This window comes from Leucoraja erinacea, chromosome 31 (assembly GCF_028641065.1).
Source record: "Leucoraja erinacea ecotype New England chromosome 31, Leri_hhj_1, whole genome shotgun sequence".
In the NCBI taxonomy this organism is placed as follows: domain Eukaryota; kingdom Metazoa; phylum Chordata; class Chondrichthyes; order Rajiformes; family Rajidae; genus Leucoraja; species Leucoraja erinaceus.
The window spans coordinates 18,926,127-18,953,979 of record NC_073407.1 but is presented as its reverse complement, the minus strand read 5'-3'; the positions used below and the strand labels follow the sequence as shown (position 1 = coordinate 18,953,979).

Sequence of the window (27,853 nt, the reverse complement as noted above, 5' to 3'; positions counted from 1 at the left end):
CCCGCCTGCATAACGAGCTGGTGAAGGAAGCAATGTGTTTGTGTGTGTATGTGTGTGTGTGTGTGTGTGTGTGTTTGTGTGTGTGTTCCACTCTGACAGTCGCCATTCCAGTTGCCAGTTTTTCCAGGCGACTGCCGGCAATTTGACAGTTGCCGGCAGTCCGCTGAAAAATCGCCTAAGTGGGACAGGCCCATTAGGCTAACTTTCTGCCATTGTTCATCCGTTAAGATGTTCATCCGTTAAGATGTTCTTCCTCTACCACATAACAATGTTACCAAAGTTACACAAAAAAGCTGGAGAAACTCAGCGGGTGCAGCGAGGAAATAGGCAATGTTTCGGGCCGAAACCCTTCTTCAGATATTACCAAAGTTCTGTCTTCCAACACACCAATACCATGGAATGGGGTGGCCAGTGCCATAAGAATTAACATAAAGACAATCATTAGCTGCCCTCCAATCCACAGGAACTGATCTTGAATCTATAGAACATTGGAAAATGGTCACCAATGCATCCACGTTTTCGGGAGCCACTTCCTTAAGGACTCTGGGATGCAGACTATCAGGCCCTGGGGATTTATCAGCCATTCAGTCCCATTAGTCTACCCAACACCATTTCCTGTCTAATGTGCATTTCTTTCAGTTCCTCCGTCACGCTAGATCCTCTGGCCACTAGTACATCTGGGAGATTGTTTGTGTCTTCCTTAGTGAAGACGGATGCAAAGTACCTGTTCGACTCGTCTGCCATTTCCTTGTTCCCCATAATAAATTCACCTGTTTCTGTCTTCAAGGGTCCAACTTTGGTTTTAACTAATTTTTTCCTCTTCACATACCTAAAAAGCTTTTACTATCCTCCTTTATATTCTTGACTAGCTTACCTTTATACCTCATCATTTCCCCCCCATATTGCCTTTTTAGTTATCTTCTGTTGCTCTTTAAAAGTTTCCCAATCCTCTGGCATCCCGCTCATCTTGGCTATGTTATACTTTTATATTTATTTTTCTACTGTGTCTGACTTCTCTTGTCAGCCACGGTCGCCCTTTACTCCCCTTAGAATCTTTTTTTCCTCTTTTGAATGAACTGATCCTGCACCTTCTGTATTATTCCCAGAAATACCTGCCATTGTTGTTCCACTATCATCCCTGCTATCTTTCCAGTCAACTTTCGCCAGCTCCTCCCTCATTGCTCCATGGTCCCCTTTGTTCAACTGTAATACTGACACTTTCCGATTTTCCCTTCTCCCTCTCAAATTGAAGATTAAAACTTATCATATTATGGTCACGACCTCCTAATGGTTCCTTTACCTCGAGTTCCCTTATCAAATACAGTTAATTACACAACACTATATCCAGAATTGCCTTCTCCCTGGTAGGCTCCAGTACAAGCTGCATTAAGAATCCATCTCAGAGGCACTTCACAAACTCCCTTTCTTGGGGATCAGTACCAATCTGGTTTTCCCAGTCTACCTGCCTGTTGAAATCTTCCATAACAACCGTAGCATTACCTTTGCAACATGCCAATTTTAACTCTTGATTCAACTTGCACCCTATATCCAGGCTGCTGTTTGGGGGCCTGTAGATAACTCCCATTACGGTCTTTTTACCCTTACAATTCCTCAGTTATATCCATACTGACTCTACATCTCCTGATTCTATGTTACCCCTCGCATGGGAACAAATTTTATTCCTCACCAACAAAGCTACCCCACCCCCTCTACCTACCTGTCTGTTTTTTCAATAGGACGTATACCCTTGAATATTCAGTTCCCAGCCCTGGTCCTCTTGCAGCCATGTCTCTGTAATTCCCACAACATCATACTTGCCAATTTCTAACTGAGCTTCAAGTTCATCCACTTTATTTTTTATACTTTGTGCATTCATATATACTTTTAATCCATTACTGCCCTACCTTTCACATCGATGCTTATTTCACTTGGCTATACTCTCCTATCCCTTCCTGAGCTTTCTGCCCTGTTAATTCTGTTGATCTCCTGGTAGCTCAGCACTTCAACTCCCCCTCCCATTCCCAATTTGACCTTTCTGTCCTGGGCCTCCTCCATTGGCAGAGTGAGGCCCAGCGCAAATTGGAGGAACAGCACCTCATATTTCGCTTGAGTCGTTTACACCCCAACGGTATGAACATTGACTTCTCTAACTTCAAATAGCCCATGCTTTCTCTTTCAATCCCCTTCCCAGTTCTCCCACTAGTCTTACTCTATCCGACGACATTCTATCTATGTCCCGCCCCCTCCCCTGACATCAGTCTGAAGAAGGGTCTCGACCCAAAACGTCACCCATTCCTCCTCTCGAGAGATGTTGCCTCACCTGCTGAGTTACTCCAGCATTTTGTGTCTACCACCCTGTACAAGGCAAGTAACATATAACAGCCATGTCACTTGAGCATTGCTTGTAAACAAGCACGCAAGGGAAATTTCCATTGCATATAATATACTTACAATGGTGTTTGCACATTGCATACAAGAGAATGATTAGCAAGACATATTGGCAAAGACCAATTATGTTGGTAAACATGTAGGACAAAGTTTCACAGTAATAGAATGTGGCAAGATTCGGTGAATTGTCACATTCTAGAGGCAAAGGTCATAAGGCAACAGGTCTGAAGGCTTCAATGGAATATTTTCTCTGCACGTAGATTGTGTAGATGCTGTGGCCAACAACACGGACTTAAATGTTATAGAAATAAATTGGGGAATTTCAAGGGACATCTGTTTCACTAAGAAACCTCTCCATTAATGTGTGGATGTGCAAGCTTGATTAAAAACTCAACTTTGCTTCCTCCCACCCAATTAATGTTATAAACATATGCATGTCTACAATGGTGTCATATTTAATTGCATTGTAACAAATAAATCATTTTTGAAATGTAGTCAGGGGATAATAAAGGTAATATAGCACAAACATGCACACATTAAGATCCCACAACAGCAATGTGGTAAATAACAAGGTTTTCTACTCTAATGAGATTGCTTATGGAAAGAACATTAGAAAGACTCCAAGGAGAACTCCTTGCTCTGTCTCCACTCGTAGCTGTGCAATCTTACACCCGCCCATTGGTCTTAACTGGAAGACTGTGTGATCACCCCTTAATAGGAGGAATGTCATTCTGCATTCTTTCAGGAATGGAGCTTGAATCAGTAACCTTCAGACTTGAGAAAATTAAAAAGCTACCAACTGAGCCCATTGTCTCTGTCTTTTCCTATGCAAAGCTCAATTTTCCAATTTACTTCCAATTCCCAATAACTTAAAGACTGCAAACTGGTCTCGCAGAAGAGAAAACTAGCAAGGCAATGAGACAGGATTCCTGAATTTAACACCTTGTAACCTTTGCTCTAGACCTACAGTATGAAGGAGGGTGAGAAGTGAGTAAATTAGAAACATGTAAGAGGCTAGAAATGAGGATCCATACAAATTTTGAGTGTTTGTGGAATTGGTGGAGGTTATAGAGAGAGAAATAGTCAAGAGCATGATGGAACACAAACACAAGAATGGGAATTCAAAATAATTTTACATTGTCAGACTAAAACCTAATTTAAATCGGTGTGAACAAGGATGATGGCTTTGGTGTTTTGAATGTTCATGTTGCAGAATGTAGGCATGTGCCGTCTGTGGGTCTGTGGTTCAAACAATTCATTTTTTGTAGCTGTAGATTGGTTATTTTCTACAAGCCAATTGTAGTGCTTGTTAGTAGTGGCTCTGCCTAATATGTGTTTTATATTAACAAGAGCTTGCCTGCACCATTCAGTATGAGTAGCTGCTAGGATCTGTAATGTCCTGCAGATTGATGCTGTAAGTCGATTTAATAAACATGTGTTGTATCTTGATATGTGTGTGACCACTCATTACAGAGAATCTTTATTTTTTTTTAAATTTTATTTTATTTAACCTTTATTTAAACAGGAGAAGTCTCATTGAGATTAAAAATCTCTTTTACAAGAGAGTCCTGGCCAAGAAAGGCAGCAGCACAGTTCCACAGTTAAGACAATAATTTAAAAAACAACAGAGAACATATAAATAGAGTCACAGTCAGAACATCATCAAACAAAGCATGTACAGACAGAAGAGCCTGCTTCAACATCATTAAGAAGGGATTTAAATCTGTTTATAGAAACCAGCTCCCTAAGTTTCAGTTCATTCTGCAGCTGGTTCCATGCGAAGGGAGCAGCATAACTAAATGCCCTTTTCCCCAGTTCAGTACGGACTTTAGGTGCAGTTAAGAAGAACAAGTCCTCAGAGCGGAGCTGATAAGTTCCTGTGCTTTTTCGAATTACATACTTCTGCAGGTATGAAGGAAGAACACCGAGGATAGTCTTATAAATAAGGATATACCAATGATGGAGTCTGCGGGTGGACAGGGCAAACCATCCAACTTGAGCATACAATGAGCAGTGGTGCCTGAGAGTTTTAAAATTTGTAACAAATCTCAGTGCTCCGTGGTAGACCTTGTCCAAAGACTTCTCTCTAATAGTTAAAAATCTCCTTTTCAAAGAATTCTCTGTCGATGGCTGGCTGAAGTTTGTGCATTCTGATTAGAGACCTAGATTACATCAACCAATGACAGCATCTAAGACAGCAGAAGACAAGCTACATCAAGCCCACAGTCGTCTAAATGTTTTGAACATTTCAAAATCCAGCGGCGACCAGAAAAACGTTACAACTCTTTAGACGACTTGAGGAGACCACTCACGATCATACAGGCGTCACCCTGCGACCATGTGGCGACAGCCTAGCCGCCTGTATTCCCCGAAAAAATCGCCGAAGTGGGACAGGCCCTTAAGCTGTACTAGAAATACAGCAATGTTGTTGTTAATATTTTAAAGCGTTATTAAGTATCAGGGAAACTAGAATTTCCTTCTAGGAAATAACACAAGATTTTAACAGTATATTTGTTTCATTTAGTTCTGGTTCTGTAGTTTTACTCATTTCACTGAGGCTTGAAACAGGGCACTAGAAAAAGTCAACATGATTAAGTGCTTCAGTAGACAACCTTCTGCCTGCCTTCTCATGTAGATGTAAAAACAAATCACATAATGCAACATCAAAGAGCAGACTTATTCCCAGTCTTTGAAACAATATTTATCACCTAGTCAGAAGCAGATTATTTGATAATTATCACAGTTTTATTGAAAATGGAAAGATGGAGGCATTAATTTGTCACAGATGCCACTTGGGTAATCCAGTGCACTTTTACTTGTTAAATTATATGAACGTGCAATCTTCTTCTTCTTGCGTATGGCGTGCACATCCTAAAGTTGTAGGACAACTTGTTCTGTTTGATCTTATTTGATTGTGCACGCCGGGTTGATTGCATTCGTCGAAACAGTGAAGGTTGCAATCTTCCACCTCAACATGCAGTCTGAGGGGCTGCTTTGTTTTTTACCAGTTTTTTTTCACGAAATGGCACTGTGCCTTCCCATCTTGAATTGCTTAATGAGGCTATGTCAATACATACCCAAGAGTCAAGAGAATGCTTAATTGTCATATGTACTGAAACAGAATCATGAGATTATTTCATGCAGCAACATGGCAGGTCGGTAAACACAGTACTCAATAGATAACATAATAAACAACAAAAAAAAAAATCAATGAATAAAAAAAATATCAGTACAAAACAGAACAAAAACCTGAAGAACCTACCATACTTTAGATCAGAATAACAGTGGAATGTTGTTATTAAGTAGACGGTCGGATTATTTTTAATTTCAATCAATAACAAGGTGCGCATCCCTCAATGCTTTTGAGGATGTGGTGGTAAGTCACCTTCTGGAATGGCTTCAAGACTTATGATGAAGGTACTCCTTTGGTGTTGCAGGTGTTTCCAAGATTTAGCCCTAAGGGCTGTTTCCCCGCTGTATCTCTAAACTATAGTCTTTATGTGGCTGGCCCAGTTGAGTTATGGTGTATAAGTCACAGCACAGAAACAGGCCACTCGGCCCTAGCTGTAGATGCTATGATTTTACATCTATGCTAGTCCCACCTGCCTAATTTTGGCACGGATCCCTCTAAACCTTTCCAATCTATGTACCTGTCCAAGTGTCTTTTAAATGTTGATATAGTACCTGCCTCAACTACTTCCTAGGACAGCTCGTTTCATGCTCACTTTTCCCTTCACCAATTTCTGGGTGAAAAAGTTGTCTCTGAAGTTCCTGTTAAATCTTTCACTTCTCACCTTAAACCTATGTCTTCCAGTTCTTGATTTCCCCACTCTGGGTAAAAGAATACACTCACCCTATCTATTCCTCTCATGATTTTTTACATCTCAACAACATCTCCCTTCAGCCTCCTGCTCACCAAGGAATAAAGTGCAAGACTGCTCAACCTCTCCCTAGAGCTCAGGTCCTCGAATCACTGCCATTGTTCCAGCTTAACAACATCACTCCTATCGCATTCTTTCATAGCAGGCCAAAACTGAACACAATACTCCAAATGCGGCCTCACCAAAGAGTTGTACACCCCAACTGCTATAGTCAATACCCTGACTGATGAAGACTAATGTACTGAAAGCCTTCTTGACCACGCTATCTACCTATGATGCCACTCTCCGGGAACTCTGTACCTAGGCTCCTAGATCCCTCTGCTCTTCCCCAGGGCCCTATCATTCACTGTGAATGTCCTGCTCTGGTTTGACTTTCCAAAATGCAGCACCTCTCACTTGTCTACATTAAACTCCATTCGACATTACTCAGCGTACTTGCCTAAATGATCATGATCCTGCTATAATTTTTAATAACCATCTTCACTATCAACAGAACAGAGGTTCATATGCACCTCATCTAACCTCATCTACTCCATATGGTGTTCCTTAAGTGGGCTCCTGTACATCGATGAGAGCAAGCGACAAACGTTTTGCGTTCCATCCACAAAGACTTACTGTCCCTTCTGTCCTGGGCCTCTACCACTGGCAGAGCGAGGCCACATGCAAATTGGAGGAATAACACCTCATATTTTGTATGGTTGCCCAAGTGGCATCAGTGACAAATTTTGTATGAACGTCAAATTCTCTAATTTTAGGTAACTTCTACGTACACTCCCCCCCTGAACTCCTTACTTTATCCTTCTAGCCCACCCCCATTTCCGCATCCCCTTCCACTAAAAATCTGTTAATCAATTCCACAGTTCACAACAATGTATCCCTCTTGGGATCATACCACCCCCAATAATTGGCCTGAGGTCATCCGTTGCCAGTCGATTGGGCCTGGTCTTTTCTTGCTTTCAGTTTCACACCCAACCCACACACACACGCAAACCTATCCATTTCCTCCAGAGATGCTGCCTGCCCCGCTGAGTTACTCCAAAATTTTGTGACTTGCTTTGTTATAAACCAGCATCTGTGGTTTCTTTTTATTTCACTATCTACAATATCGCACATTCCAGTGTCAACTGAAAACTTAACAATTATGTCTTGTACATACTTATCCAAATCATTGATATAAACCACAAACAGCAATGGGCCCAGTATCAATCCCTAAGGCACACCACTAGTCGTGGGTCTTCAGTCCAAAACACAATAATTCACCATCACCCTCTGCTTCCTTGTATGAAGCCCATTCTATATTCAGGCAGCTGGCTTTCCCCATATTTCATGCGATCTAAACTTCCTGAGCAGCCTACCATGTGGAACCTGATCAAATGTCTTGCTGAAATTCACATAGACAATGTATGTGGTTTTGGCCTCAATTAATCTTTGGTTACTTCTTTAAAAGATAGTCAAATTTATGAGACAGGATCTCCCACGTACAAAACTGCTGACCATCCCTAATTAGCCCCTATTTATCCAAATATGCATATATCTTATCCCTCATAATCCTCTTAATACTTATTGATAACTTCCCCCATTTCCTGTGGGCTCAACACACAGATAACAGCTTTGTTTTTTTAAGGGACCCTATTCTTTCTCTAGTTACCCACTTTCCATGAATGCACTCTTTTGAAGTCATCTTCTTAGATTTTCTTTAACATTATCTGCCAGAGCTTTCTCCTTCGTCTTTTTGACCATCCCGATAGCCTCCTTAAGTATCCTCCGCAGTTTCCAAAACTCCTCCATGGATGAGCATGATCTCAGTAGCCTATATCTTTCCCATGCATACATCTTTTTCCTGGCCAGAGGTCCATGGTGACGTTACATCTCCTGATTCTGCAACACAGGTCATTGAACAATGAAGGATAAGGTAATTGGAGATGGTTATTTTTTGAGATTTATTTGGCATGATTCTTTACTTGCTACTGATTAGCCCATGATTGTCAGGTATGAATTGATAAGGTACAGACTATAATTTTTATGAGGAAATGGGAATGAAGTAGACCACTGTGCAATCAGCAGCCAATAGCTCTGTGTATGATACATTAGCATTAATTATATTGGCCTAGGATATTTTCCTGAGGAAACTCTACAGTTATATCCTGGGGCTGTTGACATCCAACAACCACAACTACCAAGCTAAAAGGAGTGGTTTGACAGGCTAGGATTGTTTTCTCGTGATGTCAGAGATTGAGGGAAGAATTAAGTATACAAAATTCTAAAGGCATAGATAGGGTAGAAAATAAGATTTTTTTTTACCAGGGTGGAGCTGTCAAAAACGAGATGGCACAACTTTAAGGTCAGAGGGAGAAAGTTTAAAGATGTGTGGGGCATTTTTTTTTACACAGGTGGTGGGTGGCTGGAATGTGCTGCCAGGGGTGGTGGTGGAGGCAGATGTGATAATGGCATTTAGGAGGCTTTTAAATAGGCACATGGATATGTAGTGTTCTTGATCCTGGGATCCTGTTCAGCACAGATATTGTGGACCAATGGACCTGTTCATGTGCGATACGCGAGTCTCGAAAGGGACCCTCGCGGGGGTCTTACAGGGAGACATGCTGGCACCCTTTCTCTTCGTCATTGTCCTTGACCATGCTATGAGGCAGGCGCTCAAGGAACATGAGAACCTCGGCTTTGCAATCACCCCAAGGCGTTCGAGAAGTATCGGGCCAGTCAACTTGTCAGACCTCGACTTTGCTGATGACATCGTCTACTGTCAGACCAGATTAGGGAAGCACAGGTGCTGCTCGGCAGGGTCGAGACGGAGTGTGAGAAAGTGGGCCGCCACCTCAATGCCAAGAAGACGGATTGCGAGAAAGTGGCCGCCCACCTCAATGCCAAGAGACCATGAGCCTCTCAAGACCAGTGGCGGTGCATCTGTCAAGAAAGTGGCGGACTTCAATTGTCTGGGAGCGAGGATGCAGAACTCGGAGAATGACATCAAAGTCCAGAAAATGTTTGAAAATGAAAGCCCTCAATAGCATGGGGAAAATCTGGTCATCTCGGATGTCTAAGGGTCTCAAACTGAGATTCTTCCATGCAACTGTAGAGACCATATTATTGTACGGGTGTGAGGCATGGACTCTCACTCAAGCACTGTCCAAGTCTCTCGATGGTTCCTACAACCGAATGCTCAGAAAAGTTCAAAATGTCATTTGGAAGAACCACATCCCCAATGCCCTGCTCTATGGGGAGAACCTACCTCTGACCGTGAAGATCGGGTGGAGAAGGATGAGGCTGGCTGGTCACTGCCACCACCACCCAGAAATGCCAGCAAACAAGGTTGTGCTGTGGGAACCTACCCATGGAAGACGTGACCCGCAACGGCCAATCAAGACAATGCTGAAGACATTGATGGAAGATGCATGTGTAGAGACAAAAGAGGAGCTTGCCAACTGCACGGAGGACAGAGATGTGTGGTGTGTCCGTCACCATGCCCGTCGGAAACTCGCTAATGTTTTCAACGATGATGATGATGACTAGTCTATGTCTTTACCTTAATGCGAGACAAAGTCATTCACGTAATTTGATGTATTCTAGACATTATAAATTAAATTGTAAGATGTGTCGCCCACACAAAATTGACAAATGGAGAGACGCCAGGTGTCGTGAGTTTAATTTTCTAACCCTGCTGCTCATAGCTGCATGAAGAAAACTATCCATGACCTTTCCTAAGATTACTTGACATTGATTGGCTTCAATGACATCTCGTTCTTCCATCGTCTTCAAAGTAAAGTCTTTTGCATTGGAACGTTTTTACAATTTTGTACTGTGTATCATTTTGAATGTTTATTTCTCTTTTTTGTGGTGTGTGAAACTAGTAATTTCATCCAATTTCAGTACATTCCCTCAGTTTGGGATCATCCAGTTCAGACCTAGATCTTATTTGACTGAGTGGTTTCTCACATAGGGTATGACCTAAAGAGCCAGGGAAGTTATTTAGTTTTCTAGTTGCAACATCTTTTGCTGGGAGAATTTAGTGCATTCAGAAAGTATTCAGACCCCTTCACTTTTTCCACATTTTGTTACGTTACAGCCTTATTTTAAAATGATTAAATCCATTTTTTTAATCATCAATCTACACACAATACCCCAGAATGAAGAAGCGAAAACAGGTGTTTAGAAATTTTTACAAAATTATTAAAAATAAATAACTGAAATATCACATTTACATAAGTATTCAGACCCTTTGCTTTGACACTCAAAATTGAGGTTGATTATCCTTGAGGTTTCTACTACAATGGGAGTCCACTAGTGGTAAATTAAATTGATTGGACATGTTTTCGAAAGGCGCACACCTGTCTATACAAGGTCCCACAGTTGACAGTGCATGGCAGAGCAAAAACCAAGCCATGAAGACAAGGGAATTGGCCGTAGACCTCCGAGACAGGATTGTGTCGAGATACAGATCTGGGGAAGGGTATAAAACAATTTCTGCAGCATTGCAGGTCCCGAAGAGCACAGTGGCCTCCGTCATTCTTAAATGGAAGAACTTTGGAACCACCAGGACACTCCTCAGTAAAAGGTACATGACAGCCCGCTTGGAATTTGCCAAAAGGCACCTAAAGAACTCTCAGACCATGAAAAACAAGATTCTCTGGTCTGATGAAACCAAGATTGAGCTCCTTGGCCTGAATGCCAAGTGTCACGTCTGGAGGAAACCAGGCACCGCTCATCACGGTGAAGCATGGTGGCGGCAGGAACTGGGAGACAAGTCAGGATCGAGGGAAAGATGAACGGAGAAAAGTACAGAGTGATCCTTGATGAAATCCTGGACCTCAGACTGGGGTGGAAATTCACCTTCCAACATAACAACGACCCTAAGCACACAGCCAAGACAACACAGGAGTGGCTTCGTGACAAGTCTGTGAATGTACTTGAGTGTCCTGGACTTGAACCAGATTGAACATCTCTGGAGGGACCTGAAAATAGCTGTGCATCGACGCTTCCCATCCAACGCTTGAGAGGATCTGCCGAGAAGAATGGGAGAAATTATATGTGTGCCAAAGGTGCCTCAATAAAGTACTGAGTAAAGGGTCTGAATACTTATATAAATGTGATATTTCAGTTATTTATTTTTAATTACTTTGCAAAAGTTTCTAAACACCTGTTTTTGCTTTTTTATTATGGGGTATTATGTGTAGATTGATGATAAAAAAAAATAATTTAATCCATTTTAGAATAAGGCTGTAATGTAACTAAATATGGAAAAAGTGAAGGGGTCTGAATACTTTCTGAATGCACTTTCTATCAGTTTTTGTCTATGCACAAGATTGATAAACTAGCTGACCCACCCTCTACTTAACCTACCTGCTCTTAACCAACCTGATCTCCTGGTGGCTCAACACTTTCACTCCCCTTCTCATTCCCAATCTGATCTTTCTGTCCTGGGCCTCCTCCATTGTCAGAGTGAGGCCCAGCGCAAATTTGAGGGACAGCATCTCATATTTCGCTTGGGTAGTTTACACCCCAGCGGTATGAACATTGACTTCTCCAACATCAGATAGCCCTTGCTTTGTCAGTCCATCCCCTTTCCAGTTCTCCCACTAGTCTCCGACTACCTTCTATCTATGTCCGCCCCCTCCCCTGACATCAGTCTGAAGAAGGGTCTCGAACCGAAACGTTGCCCATTCTTTCGCCCCTGCCTCACCCGCTGAGTTACTCCAGCATTTTGTGTCTACCACCCTGTACTAATGTGTTCACAAAGGCAAGAAAAATATAACAGCCATGTCACTTGAGGATTGCTCATCAACAAACACAAAGGGAAATTTCCATGGGATGGAAAATACTTACAATGGTGTTTGCACATTGCATACAAGAGAATGATTAGCAAGGCTCATTGGCAAAGACCAATATGTTGATAAACAAATAGGACAAAGTTTCACAGTAATAGAATGTGGCAAGATTCGGTGAATTGTTGCATTCTGGAGGCAAAGGTCATAAGGCAACAGGTCTAAAGGCTTCAATGGAATATTTTCCCTATACGTAGATTGTGTAGATGCTGTGGCCAACAACACAGACTTAAATGTTGTAGAAATAAATTGGGGAAATTTCAAGGGACATCTGTTTCACTAAGAAACCTCTCCATTAATATGTGGATTTACAAGCGTGATTAAAAACTCAACTTTACTTCCTCCCACACAATTAAAAATATCCATATTATAAAAATATACATGTCTACAGTGGTGTCATATTTAATTGCATTGTAACAAATAAATCATTTTTTAAATGTAGTCATGGGATAATAAAGGTAATATAACACAAATATGCACACATAAGATCCCACAACAGCAATGAGGTCAATGACAAGGTTTTCTGAAGAAGGATCTCGACCCGGCGTCGCCTATTCCTTCTCTCCATAGATGCTGCCTCACCCGCTGAGTTTCTCCAACATTTGTGTCCTTAGGTTTTCTACTCTAATGAGATTGCTTATGGAAAGAACATTAGAAAGATTCGAAGGAGAACTCCTTGCTCTGTCTCCACTTGTAGCTGTGAAATCTTACACCCGCCCATTGGTCTTAACTGGTAGAATGTGTGATCACCCCTAATAGGAGGAATGTCATTCTGCATTCCTTTAGGAATGGTGCCTCAATCAACAACCTTCAACAACTTGAGATAAAATAAAAAATCTACCCACTGAATCACAGGTGACACAAAGTCTGGAAAAAATATTTCTCTCCGTGGTTTTCTATAACTTTCCTGGTGGTGGAGGAGGTGTGCCACCAGGAAGAAGCAGCCAGGTGTGCCAAAGCCATATCCTAAGCCAAACAAGGCCGCTGGATGACGTGGGATGGCGTTGAAAGGAGGAAGATCACATGGAGAGAGCTGTGAACCATGGAGTCAAATAAGTTAAGCTTCATTATCAGAGCCACATATGACGTCCTTCCCTCTCCCACAAACCTAAATCTTTGGCTGGGAGAGGATCCAGCCTGCCCCCTGTGTGCAGTTCCAGCAAACCTCAAGCACATCCTGGTCGGTTGTAAGACCAGCCTAACACAAGGCAGATACACCTGGCGACACAACCAGGTGCTGAGGTGTTTGGCCGCTGAACTCGAGTGCAAGAGAGTTACCACCAACGCCATGCCTATCAATGCCCAGTTAACATTCCCGCAAATGCCATCCTTCATCCGGGAAGGAGAGAAACGGAGGACTAACCCCTCGCCTCGCAACTCATGCCCACAGAATGCAGCCAGGGACTGGGAAATGCGTGTTGACCTTAAACCAGAGGCTTTCGTTCCCAGTTGAAATCGCAGTTACCAACCTGCGACCAGACCTCGTTCTCTGGTCCAACTCCTGTCGGCGTATTTTCATCATTGAGCTGACGGTCCCATGGGAGGAGGCGGTGGACGAGGCTTATGAAAGGAAAAAGCTTTGATATTCAAACCTTGCAGCAGAGGCAGAGGAGAGAGGTTGGAGTGTAAGGGTGTGTCCAGTGGAGGTGGGGTGCAGGGGCTTTGTAGCCTGTTTCACCGCAAGGCATCCGAGGGAAGTAGGAGCCAAAGGTCAGGCACAAAGGAGGGCAATAAAATAACTTGCCAATGCCGCCGAACGGAGCAGTCACTGGCTGTGGCTGAAGAGGAAAGATGCTGTCTGGGCTGCCACGTGACCATCTAGAGGCTAACAATAAGACACACACCCAGGTCTGACCAACCTGCGGTGGGCTTGCCTTGACTGAGGGTGTCTTGTGATAAAAGGCCGAAACACCCAGTGACGTTGAGGTACGCAACTGAAGATGTGTCTGATTGTTAGCAAATTCCTAGTGGTCATAACTAAGAATGTCAATTGTAGTGAAATCTTAGGGATTGTAACACCCAGTCCTACTAATCAATCTATAGACATGAACTTCTTGTTGGTTCGAAAATCTATCAATGCCAGTGTCCTTTCATTTTCACCAAAGCTGCCATTCTTCACATGGACAGATTGGCAGTGAGCAAATCCAAGTATTTGAACAGCATCTAGAGTCCACCCCTTGAGACTGATTGGCAGGTGCAGTAGAGTGCATCTCAACTCCATCCACACATGTTGGTTAAGTAAAAGCATGCCTGGCAGAAAGCTACTTCTCAATTTTCACAGATTCCATTGGCCTTCCTCCCTCAATCATATTTTGGAAGACAGAATTCCAAATGAACACCACATTATGACAAATTGCATCCTGAAATCTTTCTGGAATAGCTTGATGTAATTTTAATGTTAACTCCCTTTATTCTAGATTTTAGATATGTTGTGGTTTGTAAATGTGTGCAGATGTGCCTGGTGTATGGCAGGGGAGGAGTGTGGGTGGGTGGGGATTTGTGGGTTCAACTGTTTCTCAATGGAATTTTGTATCTAATTGCATGCCTCGTGTTTTATAAAAGTATTGGTAATTTTACAGCCTTTCACTATTCATAACAATGAAACCATACTAAAGTCTGAACTAAATAGAAGGTTGCTACATAATACACATTGGAATAAAAGTAAATTCAGACAAATCCCCTTAAATGGGCTTCTTGCTGTTGAATCTTGAATCTTGCTGTTCTGATGCTCATCGTCAAATTAATTTCCTCATTTGTAGTGTGAGTTTTGTTTCTGGCATAAAATTCCACCAAATTGAATACACAATTGTGCACATCCAAAATGCGACATGGTTTTTCAATGTTGGTTTGAACAACCCTGGGCATTTGCTTGCATTGTCAACTTCCATAAAATTCTGAAGTATACAGATTGTACTCATGACCTTGTATAGAATTCATGGGATGCTTAGCTGTGGCCATTGAGGTATCTGACTTATTCTACTTGATCTCCCTCACTTTGCACAATGGGTATCTGCATACATCGCACCTGCTGTGCTGCATGTTGACAACTGAGAGCTAGTAACACCGTACTGAAGCAGACTATGAGAGTTGAAGTGTGACATTACACACTGATCAGTGTAAAGAAGGGTCTTCATAGGCCTGAAATGTCGCCTATCCATGTTCTTCAGTGATGCTGCCCGACCCGCTGAGTTACTCCAGCACTTTGCCTTTTTTTGTAAACCAGCATCTGCAATTCTTTGTATCAGTTTGAAACAAATTGGCTGTTGACAATGCTGTGTCAGCAAATGAGCTGGAGATGGGGGCAGAGCACAGCATAGACGTTGAAAATAGTCAATTTAAAGAGATGAAAAAAATATCATGACAGACTTCACTGCAACTGCTGCAAGGTAAATTCTCCAGGAAAATGTAGCATGGAGTGGTTAATACAAAGTATATGCTTAAAAGTATTGTAGTTATCGTCAGCATATTGTTCACCAGTTTGATTGAGAGATCAACTGTGCAATTGTTCCACACATGCTTGGAAGTTGGAAGAACATTGTAACCATACACAACCTAAATACAAAGAATTCAGATGCTGTTCAAGTCAAGTTTATTGTCACTTTCACAAGTATGGTGAGGTACAGGTACAATGAAAATCTTGCTCACAGCAGCATGGCACATAGGCCCAGACAAACAAAAACATAAATTATACAAAATCACACAAATCCTACAAGACAGCAAAAAAAAAAATCACTAAATGTTCCTTGATAAACAAGCTTTTTTAAATAATTCATCTAATATCTCCTTTTGTACTTAAGTATATATTTTTTGTTTGTTAAGCACCTTGGAATATTGTTAAGCACCATGGTATATTTTTTATTAAGGGTTCAATTGCATAATCAAGGTTTCAATTACCCATAGTGGAAAGAAAAGCAAGGCACATATGTGAGCTATTAATATTTCCCTGAAAACTGGCATTAACAGCATTGATAGGAATAGATACAAAGAAACTGGAATACTAAATATTAATCTTGCCCTTGACATTTGGAGACGTGGGTTTGATTTGATGTGTACAGTGTGCAATAAAGGTTCTATTGTCACCTTGCTCTGCAGTTAACAGAATTTTGACAGGTAGCATAAAAGTAGTTATTACCATTGTGGAAGCGTTGCTCTGACTACCTGTGAAGACACAATTCTTGTTTGTTGCATTTTTACTATAATTTAGACCCGATAACCTTGTTGAAAACCACATGGAATGGTTATTATAATCATCTGCGTTCATTCCTTTCCCATTTCACAAAACATTAAAGGTCACCGTCTGTGATGTTTCACAAATAATTACATTTTTCCTTTTCATAAACTGTTATGAGATGGATTCTGCATTAAAATATAAAACTAAGTACCTAATGTGATATTGTTGTAAAATGTAATAGTTGAAATGGTCACTTTACCCATTTAAAAAAATTCTAGTGGAGATTAGCCTGGATATTTTTGAAGTACATGTATAGTGTTTGGAGCAATTTTTCAATGGCATAATCAAAGCAGTCACGGTACAATGGGCTCTGCAATTAAATTTCTGGTGCCCTTAATCTGTGAAACGATTAAGTAGATTGCTACAGACATGGATTTTGTTGGACTAACTCAAAAATAGAAAACATAAATAGATGTACTGGTGAACTAATCTTCTTGTCGGCACTTCATGTACTATACTAAGTCAATACATGACGTCCTTTATGCCAATCTATGCTAATCGTATTTGCATTCATTAGAACTCTATCCTTTGTGGCTGAACCAGTTGACTTTCTCTATAGTTCAGTCTGATCATTGGTCAGGGTTGTCATGTGAGGAAAGTTTAGAAAAAGGAAAGGTGATCTCATGGAACCAAACACAATTCTTACAAGATTTGACTGGGTAAATGCAAGGATGTCTAGAATCAGGGGATCACAGCAACAAAATAAGGGTAGGCTATTTAGGGCAGAAGAGAAATGTCTTCACCTAAAAGATTGTGAATCTTTGGAATCTTACATCCAAAAGACTGCCCAAGTTTCATTGCACAGTACATGCAAGAAAGAGATTGATGGAATTTAAGAGATTTGAAGGATATAAAGTTTATGGAAGAAAGCAGCTTAGCAATTAAAAAACAACCATGATATTATTGACTGGCAGAGCATGCTCAAATGAACAAATGGTTTATTCCTGCTTCAATTTCAGTAGAGAAAGAAGGGAGGGAGGGATAGGAGAGAAGGGAGGGAGGGAAGGAGAGAAGGGAAAAGAGAGTGAGGAAGGAGAGAAGGGAAAAGAGAGTGAGGAAGGAGAGAAAGAAAAAGAAGGGAGGGAGGGAAGGGAGAGGGAAGGAGGAGAGAGAGGAAAAAGAGGGAGAGAGGAAGAAGGGAGGAGGAGAAGGAGAGGGAGGGAGGGAGGAGAGAAGGGGAGGGAGGAAGAAGGGAGGAGGGAGGGAGGAAAGAAGGGAGGGAGGGAGGAAAGAAGGGAGGGAGGGAAGAAGGGAGGGAGAGAAGGGAGGGAGAGAAGGGAGGGAAGAAGGGAGGGAGGGAGAGAAGGGAGGGAGAGAAGGGAGGGAGAGAAGGGAAGGAGAGAAGGGAAGGAGAGAAGGGAAGGAGAGAAGGGAAGGAGAGAAGGGAAGGAGAGAAGGGAAGGAGAGAAGGGAAGGAGAGAAAGGGAAGGAGAGAAGGGAGGAGAGAAGGGAGGAGAGAGAAGGGAAGGAGAGAAGAGGGAAGGAGAGAAGAAGGAAGGAGAGAGGAGGGAAGGAGAGGGGAAGGAGAGGCTGGGAAGGCAGGAAGTAGATGCCGGGGTCCGGGCGGACAGGTGTGAGCTGAGGTTGAGGTTTGTAAACGTTGCTCCAATCCCCGGCCCGGCCCTCTCTGTATTGTTCACCACGTCACCCGGGGAGAGAGAGGGGTGGAGCCGGGGCTGTGTGTGTGAAGCACGGCGACTGGAGGGGCTGGAGTGCTGTCCCGGGACCGTGAGATAACGACCCACCTCCCCCTTCGCCACTCCCCCTCACACCCCACTCCCCGTCTATCCCTTTCTTCCCCCTCCACCCCTCTACTCTCTCTTCACCCCTCCCTCCCCCCTCCAACCGGGGTAGATCTACCCGAGCCGAGAGTAGATTACTGTAGTGCGGGGGCCCCTTAGGCACGGGGCCCAATTGGGAGCAATTGGTCCAATTGGCTTAAGGCCCGCCCTGATTGCACATTTCTACTTTTGACCTTATGATGGTCAAAAGGTCTGATGAAGCAACTGAAGGTTTTTCCTTGGTGACCTCAGATTTCCAGGTAATAGTGGACAGAGGACTAGAACTTCCATTAGTTACTTGAAAAAAAGATGCACACTTATATGCCCTACAATATATCCTGTAGCTAAAGTTACACCTTTGTTCCCAAGTTCTTCGATGTAAGTAGATACAATAATCTAAGCCACAAATTAAATACAATTTACAAAGTGATAACTATGCTTATATTGATGCTGAATGATGATTTTTTAAAAATTATCTCTGGACTACACATGTTACCACCCTACTTCTTGCAAAGATGCTATATCCTACTCTCAATTCCTCCGTCTCCACTGCATCTGCTCCCAAGATGAGATTTTCCCACACAAAGACATCTGAGGTGTCCTCATTCTTTAATGAACGTGGTTTTCCCCCTTGTTATAGATGGGTCCCTAACACGTCTCCTGCGTCCTGTAGTTCTGCTCTCGCTCCTCTTCCCCCCCAGATGCGACAAGGACAGTGTTCCCCTGGACTGTCGCCTCTCACCCCACCAGCCTCCGCTTACAATACATCAACCTCTGATATTTCCATCACCTTCAATGTAATCCAACCACGAATCACATCTTTCCATCTCCACCGCTTTCTGTCCTCTGCAATTACTTGGTTCACTCATCCAAACCACCGTTTCCCCAGGTACTTTCCCCGCAACCGCAGGAGCAGCAACACCTGGCTTTGTACCTCCTCCCTCAACTCCATCCAGCGATCTCGATAGTCCTTCCATGTGAGACAGAGGTTCACATGCACCCCCTCTAACTTCATCTACTGCATCTGGTATTCCAGATGTGGACTCCTGTGCATTGGTGAGACAGTGTAGAGTTGGCTATAGTTTCGCTGAACAGTTACGCTCAGTCCACTAAGGCCTACTCTCACTTGCTAATCATTTTAACTCTCCTTCCCATTCCCATACTGACCATTCTCTCCTGGGCCTCTTCCATTGAGTGAGGCCACAGGCAAATTGGAGGAACAGCCAATATTTCACCAGTGGTGTGAACATTCTCTCATTTTAGGTAACTTCTACAAACACCCCCCCCCCCCCCTCACTCTACACTGCCTGCCCTCCATTAAAGTCGGTTAACTAGTTCCACAGTTCGCAACTATCTATCCCTGTTGAGATCACACTGTCACTAGCCAACAATTAGCCTATCAGGGAACCTCCCTGCCCGAGGTAATCTATTGCCAGCTCTGACTTGTCCTGGTCTTGCTTCCAGATCCCCTCTCCACCTACAACTTGGCTGAAGAAGGGTCCTGACGCAAAATGTCACCTAGCCGTTTTCTCCAGAGATGCTGCCTGACCCGCTGAGTTACTCCAGCATATCTTTGATATGTCAGCATCTGTAGTTCATTTTGATTACTGGATGAATTCAGTGGGTCAGGTAGCACTTGGGGAGGAAATGGACAGACCTTTTTTTTGGGTCAGGCCGCTTCAGTCCGAACCATAGATACTTCCTGACCAGCTGAGTTCCTCCAGCATTTTGTGCTGTCCTCAAGATTCTAGCATCTACAATTTCTTGTGTCATCATGATTTTTTCTTCACCAGAAAATTTCACTTACTACATGAACAATGTTTATCCAAGGTTCTCCTTGAAGATGAAGGGAATCCACATTCCGAGCATGCCTATCTCTCCCCTCATTCTCAGGCATTGATTATAAATTTATGATCTCTAGTCATGGACACCCATCATCATCTAAATGGTTCATTGTAAAGTATTTCACATAGCTAGACAATTATGTACCCTATTTGGAAAACCCGAGACTTTTCTAGGTATTGAAGAGAAACTTAATGGGAAATATCAAGCAAAGCAAGGACAGAAATACGAGCCGTCCACATTTCCCATTCTAACCATTAAACCTGGCAATACCCAAAATGTTCTCTTGTTTCCAAGCTTTGCTTTTGTCTTTATTATATACTGGGACTGTAGCTTTTTGTTGAATGTACAAGTAGTTGAAATCAAATCCCAACACTTAAACAAACTCCACCCAATGGTACAATGAATGAAAAACAAGAGCAGAGTTGATTTCAAGACTATTTCACAGACAAGTCGGGCATTCTCACAAATTCCCAAGCCACACAATGCAGGTATGCATGTTCCCTGATTATGCTGACTGTGAGAAATTTAAGCTAGATTAGTTACTTGAATGTGCTGCTTTTATCATTCTAGTTTGAAATAGAGCATAATTTTCCTAATCTTTATTCACCTGTGATGGTATGTTGGGAAATGAGAGATCATGAGGGAGAGCTTCAGGAGGGGTGGGGAAGGAGGGAAGGTAATCCATTGACATGGGAATCTGTCAACAGTTCTCACCCTCAAATCTTTCCGATTGTGGTCTCCAATCCAACATGCATTGTGCCCAGTGTTGGTAAAGCCAGAACCAAATGTAACCTACAAGGCCAGAATTCAGGTCTTCCAGGCCTTGTGAAAAGTAAGTGATGAAAGGTCTCAACCCGAAACGTTGCCTATTTCCTTCGCTCCATAGATGCTGCCTCACCCGCTGAGTTTCTCCAGCATTTTTGTCTACATTGGATACTGCAGAGATCATTGTTTGGATTCTAATTTTGCACCATATCAAAGAATCACACAGCAGTAAATTAGGCCCTTCCGCCCAACTCATCCATGCCGACCAAGATCGCCATCTAGCCTAGTTCCATTTGCTTGCATTTGACCTATATCCCTCTAAACCTTTCCTATCCATGTACCTGTCCACCTGCCTCATATACTTCCTTTGGAAGCTCATTCCATTCAAGTACCACCCTCTGTGAAAAGGCTTCCCTCAGGTTTTATTCCCTCTGAATCAACAATTTGGATGTGGGAACGAAATGATACATCTTGAATTTTGCTGATCATACTAAACTAGGCGGAATTTAGCAAAGATCAACAAGCAAAGTGACTGGATAAAAACATGACAGACAAAATATTGTGCAGAGAAATTGAAGTTATCTACCGTTGCACACAGTGGAAAAACAAGGTACTGAATGGCGGGAGAATGGTGCGATTTCGGAAGAAATTAAATTTACATAAATTGCTATCACCAAGATAAGTTGCACCAAGTGAATAAGAGAAAATATGATGATCTTAATTATGAGAGAATTTGAAGATTGAGAAAGTTGTACTATTATTATTAAAAAAATAAAGTGCTGAAGAACTTAGCATCAGGCAGCATTCAAGGAGCCAGACCGGCAGAGCACTTTGTTTTTGCAACAGATGACAGTATCTGCATTCTCTTATTGTAATTGTATATTGTGAGACCTCGTCTGAACTATTGTGTACAGTTTTTGTCTTGTCACCTATGAAAGGATTTACTTGTTATAGACTGAACACTGCAAAGATTCACTGGAGTGATTCAAAGAACAGTAAATTTACTGTATGAGGAATGATCGATTAAATGGGACCATATCATCTTTAGAAAATTTGTGAGGAAATCTCATGGAAATAGATTCTTAAATAGCTTGATAGATGAAATGCAGGGGAAATTGCTTTCCCCCGTGAGGAATCTTGGAAAAGGGGAGAGGAGCTATTTCAAATTAAGGAGTATGCAGTTTGGGACAAACGGAAGAGTTTGTCATTCAAGGCTGGTGAATTTTGGAATTCTTTAACCCAATTGGCTTTGAAAACCCAGTCATTGTCAGCTATACAGTATGAAAAAAGGCTCTTCATTCCAATGCACCCAGACGCACAGAGATGCCCACAAATCCATTAAAACAAACAGATCAATAGATATTTAGATATCAGGGGAATCAGGGGTTATGTGAATAAAGATGGAAAATGACACCAAGGTAAAAATCAGTAGTGATACTAATGAATAGTCGAGGAGGCTCGATAATCCGTTCCGCTGTGTTTTTAAATACACACATACTGTTCTTACATGAAAATTTAGGTACATGATGTTCCTGCATGGAAAAAAAATCTGTCAACCCAGCTTTTGAATGTCGCCTTCGAAGACTTCAACTCAATTCGAGGTGCACAGTTATCGATGGTCGTTTGGGCGCCGCCGTATCGTGGGATTGGTTCGCGTTTGAACCCGCCCACCACGAGCTGTCGTGTGAGTGGCTGAAGATGATGTTAAAGGCCCGCCCCCAGGCCCAGCCTTCTGTTTCCATTGGTTAACATGGCTGTCAATCGAAACCCCGCCCGCCATGCAAGCGGAAAGCAGCGCTCACGAGCAAAGACGCTCGCGAGCTTGGTTTTACCGGCAAGAACGAGCAAGGGTTCGTCTTTTTTCCTCCTCTTTCCCTTCGAAATTTCAGCCGTCGAGCCGCCTTTCTCCTCAGAATCCAGCTCGCCCGGGAATGAAAGAACGTGCCCACAACTCACCATTAATCAGCGGCCACTTCTGCGAGTGCGAGTCGGCGTTCCCGGCCGACAGCCACTGCCAGGCGGCCCGGGCCGAGCAGGAACGGCGCTTCCAGATCCTCTTCCAGCAACTGGATGTCAACCAGGACGGGGGGGTGTGCGTCGATGATCTGGCGGTCGGGTTACCGCGGCTCGGCGTCCACCGGACTGAATCGGAGCTGAGGGTGAGTCCAGGTTTTATTTTATTACCGGTCCGGGCACAAAATGTGCCGACCGGCTTATCTGCTGGGTGGAGCCCGATCAGGGCGGGGAATTCCGCCATTAACGCTTTATAAGCGAGTTCGGTATTCCGTAAAACGCAAGGAATCATGGGATTTGTCAAATGTCACGCGCTATAATCTGTACGTAAATTCTTATCTTTATTCATGATTTATGAGTAAAAATATTTAATCTGAGGATTGGGAGTGCCAGGTAGTAGGAGAGCGGATGTAACAGCAAGAGAAAGGGGGCAGGTACCAGTGGGAGACGGGAGAACATGAACAGACCCGCGCCTCATCTGCAGCGCTGTCGTGCTGCCGCTGGACTGCCACGTCCCCTCTCCCGGCTATCCCGTCCCCGGGCTGGAGCCTGCGCCGAGCCTGGCCCGACACTTCCGCCTCTGGATGGGGACGGAAACCTGGGGGGGGGGGGGAAAAGTCGGGGACAGCCCAGTGGCGGCGCCCACAACGCCGGAGACCCGACCATGGACCCCGACCCCCACGGAGCAGCACGAAGCATAAAGCGCTCACTGTAACGAAGGTCTGATAACCAAAGATAATACACAGCAGATCCACACCCTGCAATGTTTATCTCCAGTGACCTATGACCTGGACATGCGCAGTCGGAATACTGAACTCGCTTATTGTACCATTGACACCTGATGGGTGTCCCGTGGTGAGACATAGAGTTGCCCTAGGGTTTCACATGATGTTGAAGATCACTTTGGCATCTAGAACCCTGCTCCACCTCCTGAGGAACCGGCACCAGCCGCACCCACACCCCACCAAGCAACCGCCGGCTAGTCCATCCGGCTCCGGCGAAAGCCAAGCACCAGCCATCAATGGGGATACACACAAAATGCCGCAGCAGCTCAGCGGGACAGGCAGCATCCCCGGAGAAAAGGAATGGGTGACATTTCGGGTCGAGACCCTTCTCCAGAGATGTTGCCTGGCCCACCGCGACACCGCAGCACCCCGTGTGCACCCCGCCAATGCCCGGCGATTAGCCCCGCCGGCGTCGAGAGGACAAACGAGGCGCCCCTGGTAGAGGCGAGAGGCGCAGCCGACTGTCCCCGGCCCGCTGGGGAACAACCTCCCTGGGAGCCGGAGCAGAGGCGATCTGGAGCCAGTCCAGGGCTGCCAGCCAACCCGGCTGGATAGGCAGAGCCAAGCTGGAGCCAGCGCCTCCACCCCAGGGGAGTGGAAGAAGGAGTAAGGTGGGGGACACGGGTTTCCATGGGGGCGAGGGAAGAAGAGTTAGTCGGTGGGATGGGATGTGGAGGGATGCGGTAGGCAAGACGGGGGTGGACAGGAAGGGATGGAAAGGGGGTCGGCAGGGTGGGAGGGAGAGAGACAGTAACGGAGGAGGAGAAGGGGGGAATGGGAGATGAAGGAGTTTGATAGAGGAGGGTAGGGAAGGCGGGGAATGAGTGGGGGAGAGGAGGTTGGTGGGTGTTAAATAGTCAGCTCGACATAGATTACAAGACCTACACCAAAACCCAAACCAATTAGGAGCAGACGAGGGCATACGATCCAATTTGTGATTCCAGCTACAAAGACAGATGTGTACAGCAATTCGTTCTTCCCCCGCACAGTTAAAGCATGGAATAATCTCCACCCTACTATAGTTATCCAACCAGATGCAACTAAATTTAAAGTAGCTCTTTCTTCCCAATAACCCTTCTGGCATAAGTCCTCCCTCCACCACCTCCAGTTTAAATTTCATTTGGAATATTTTGGAGGACCAAGAACCAAGAACCCCGCGCCGGCTGCACGTACAGTGCCGCAACTGCCCTGCTAGCCCAGAGCCGCCTCTGGCAGTCCCCGGACAAGGATGGGACGACGGGGACGGCCCAGCAGCAACTCTGCACCGGCGACCCAGGCCCGATCCCGACCACGGACGAAACGCAAGCCTACACACAACGCAGCAGCACAGCCACCGAGAATGTTTATAGCGAGTGACCTATGACCTGGGCGTGCGCAGTCGGAATACAGAACTCTCTTATAAGCGAGTTCGGTATCTCGATAAACACAAGGAATCTTGGGTTTTGTCAATGTCATTTGGGATAAAGAAAAAGCAAACGCAGCGCCGTATAAACTGTGTATAAATTGTTAACTATTCTACCAAGGAATTAATCTAGAATTCTGTCAATTCAATAGCTTCCTTTCTTGTTCTGCTGTTCCCACACTACTTACACAGGCCCAGTTCTAGTTCGGGTAATTAATCTACAATTATTTGATATTCAAAAAGTTAAAGAATTTATTATTTTCATTTAATCCTTAATGTGTTTTCTACTAGTATAAAAAAAATATTACTTGTATTTGAAACATTTTCTTATCTTTATTCATAAATTTTGTGTAAAAATATATTTAATCTGAGGCAGGCAGTGACTATAAGTGTGATGTGGGCTGATGCTTTACCTACAGGCGGTGTGAATGTACCATTAAGGCAAAGATCCATCTCTGAGGAAAACTGAGTACAGGGTTGGCCCTGTGAAGGATCCGCCAATCCGATATAAGACACTTAACTGTGAAATGCCTGTCCTTTAATATTTGATAGATTGAGTGGAGGGTCAAGTTTGTGGTGGTTGCGGTGCTTTTCTCCCAGCCATCTCGCCCAGTGCAAGTTGACCAGAACAGTTCACCAGCCCTTGTTGGCAGAGGCTCTTTGTGCAGGTGTATACAAACTTGCCATAGCCATTATTGCCATAGAGGGAGTGCAGAGAAGGTTCACCAGACTGATTCCTGGGATGTCAGGACTGTCTTATGAAGAAAGACTGGATAGACTTGGTTTATACTCTCTAGAATTTAGGAGATTGAGAGGGGATCTTATAGAAACTTACAAAATTCTTAAGGGGTTGGACAGGCTAGATGCAGGAAGATTGTTCCCGATGTTGGGAAGTCCAGGACAAGGGGTCACAGCTTAAGGATAAGGGGGAAATCCTTTAAAACCGAGATGAGGAGAACTTTTTTCACACAGAGAGTGGTGAATCTCTGGAACTCTCTGCCACAGAGGGTAGTTGAGGCCAGTTCATTGGCTATATTTAAGAGGGAGTTAGATGTGGCCCTTGTGGCCAAGGGGATCAGAGGGTATGGAGAGAAGGCAGGTACGGGATACTGAGTTGGATGATCAGCCATGATCATATTGAATGACGGTGCAGGCTCGAAGGGCCGAATGGCCTACTCCTGCACCTAATTTCTATGTGTTACCCGAAGCCCGGAGATTTTGTGGAGGTTCTGCGATAGGATTGGGCACGCAGCGAGCTAGCGGAGGGCTGCAGGTCAGTTCAGCCCAGGTTGCCGAGTGGTCGAAGGGCCGATTTTAATGGGTCGTTATTAAATTGTTCCATTTGTGCGTCTCTCTCTCCTAGATCCCCCACCCTAACTGTCGACAAAGTCTGACTGAGAAAATGCTCCCACTCATATTATGGGTTGGCTCCGTGTTTGCCCACTCGCTGGGGTGGGCAGTGCCTCCAAAGAGAGCGAGTACAGGTCCCGTCAGCTGGGGAGCTGCGACCCACTCCTGAGTGAAGCCTCTCGTTTGGCTGCGGTTCAAATGGCTGCAAATTCTCATAATTATCACCGCCTGGTCACCCGGACCCAGCTCCCAACTGTGTGCCCTGACAGACTGGAACAAACCCCAGAGATTAAAGCGACAGCATCTTTATTTAAGCCAACCCACCTCAAAAGTTTAACCAGCCTGTTCGAATCCAATCTGAACTTTCCAACCTACCCCCCACACAGCACATTCTCCTAATTTCCTTCAATCCAGGAAGGTTGTTTAGATAGGAATGTAAGGACTGTCTTAAATTGGTTGACCACACAATTTGTAATTTGTGTAAATCAATCATATTTAATGTTTTATGTGTCATTCTTAATTGTTACTGTATGTCAAGTTGTTACATGCAAGTGGAGCACCAAGACAAATTCCTTGTATGTGTACATACTTGGTCAATAAACTTATTCATTTATTCATTCATATCGAATTTGAATGGCTGTGGCTCAGGCTAATGTCAGGGATTTGGTAATTGACAGGTTTGTTCCGGGTATTCTTGTATTTTCAAGGCTGGTGCTGTATTGAGTCAATAATTTAAATAGATACAATTGTGGACTTGTGCAGCCTGCAGTACGCTGTGGCCTACTGCTGACATATTTGATGGATACATTTATTTATAAATCATTGAAATAAATACGCAGGTCCGTACACACAGAAACTCGGCTGAAGAGAATGTTTATCCCGAATGACCCATGACCTGGGCATGCGCAGTTGTAATACCGGACTTGCTTATTTTATCAGCAAGCCAATCAGTTCTAACGTTACAAGTGAGTTCAAACGGGGCATATAACCGGACTCCTGACTTGGATTGAATACATTTTATTAGCCAAGTATCTATACATAGTAACAACACGATATACCGTAAACAATTAAAAATAAAACATTATAAATGACACGTGAAGATTGAAATAAAATACCAGAGCCAAAGGAGGCTACAGAATTTTGGCTGTTGAGTCGAGCTACAGCTTGTGGGGGGAAAAAAAGCTGTTTTTATGTCTGGCTGCGGCGGCTTTGACAGTCTGGAGTCGCCTTCCAGAAGGAAGTGCTTCAAAGAGTTTGTGGCCAGGGTGAGAGGGGTCAGAGATGATCTTACCCGCTCGCTTCCTGGCCCTTGCAGTGTACAGTTCGTTGATGGGGAGAAGGTTGCAGCCAACAACCTTCATGGCTGATTGAACGATACGCTGCAACTTCCGAATGTCATGCTTGGTGGCTGAGCCGAACCAGACCATGATGGAGAAGATGAGGAAAGACTCCATGATAGGACCATCATTGCCTGTGGCAGATTGTGTTTCCTCAACTGCCGCAGGAAGTACATCCTCTGTTGGGCCTTTTTGATTATGTAATAGATGGCGGCCTCCCATTTAAGGTCCCTGGAGATGA

The 27,853-nt window shown here is 43.9% G+C and overlaps 1 protein-coding gene across 1 annotated transcript in view; it reads left to right on the top strand.

The window, feature by feature from the left end:
* The first annotated feature begins 22,543 nt into the window (after positions 1 to 22,543).
* Positions 22,544 to 27,853, top strand: part of slc25a25b (solute carrier family 25 member 25b) — a 38,686-nt gene continuing 33,376 nt past the window's right edge. Inside the window, exon 1 of the mRNA XM_055660165.1 lies at positions 22,544 to 22,884. Coding sequence (XP_055516140.1) covers positions 22,657 to 22,884 — 228 coding nt within the window. The 5' untranslated portion in view covers positions 22,544 to 22,656. The remainder of the gene's footprint in view (positions 22,885 to 27,853) is intronic.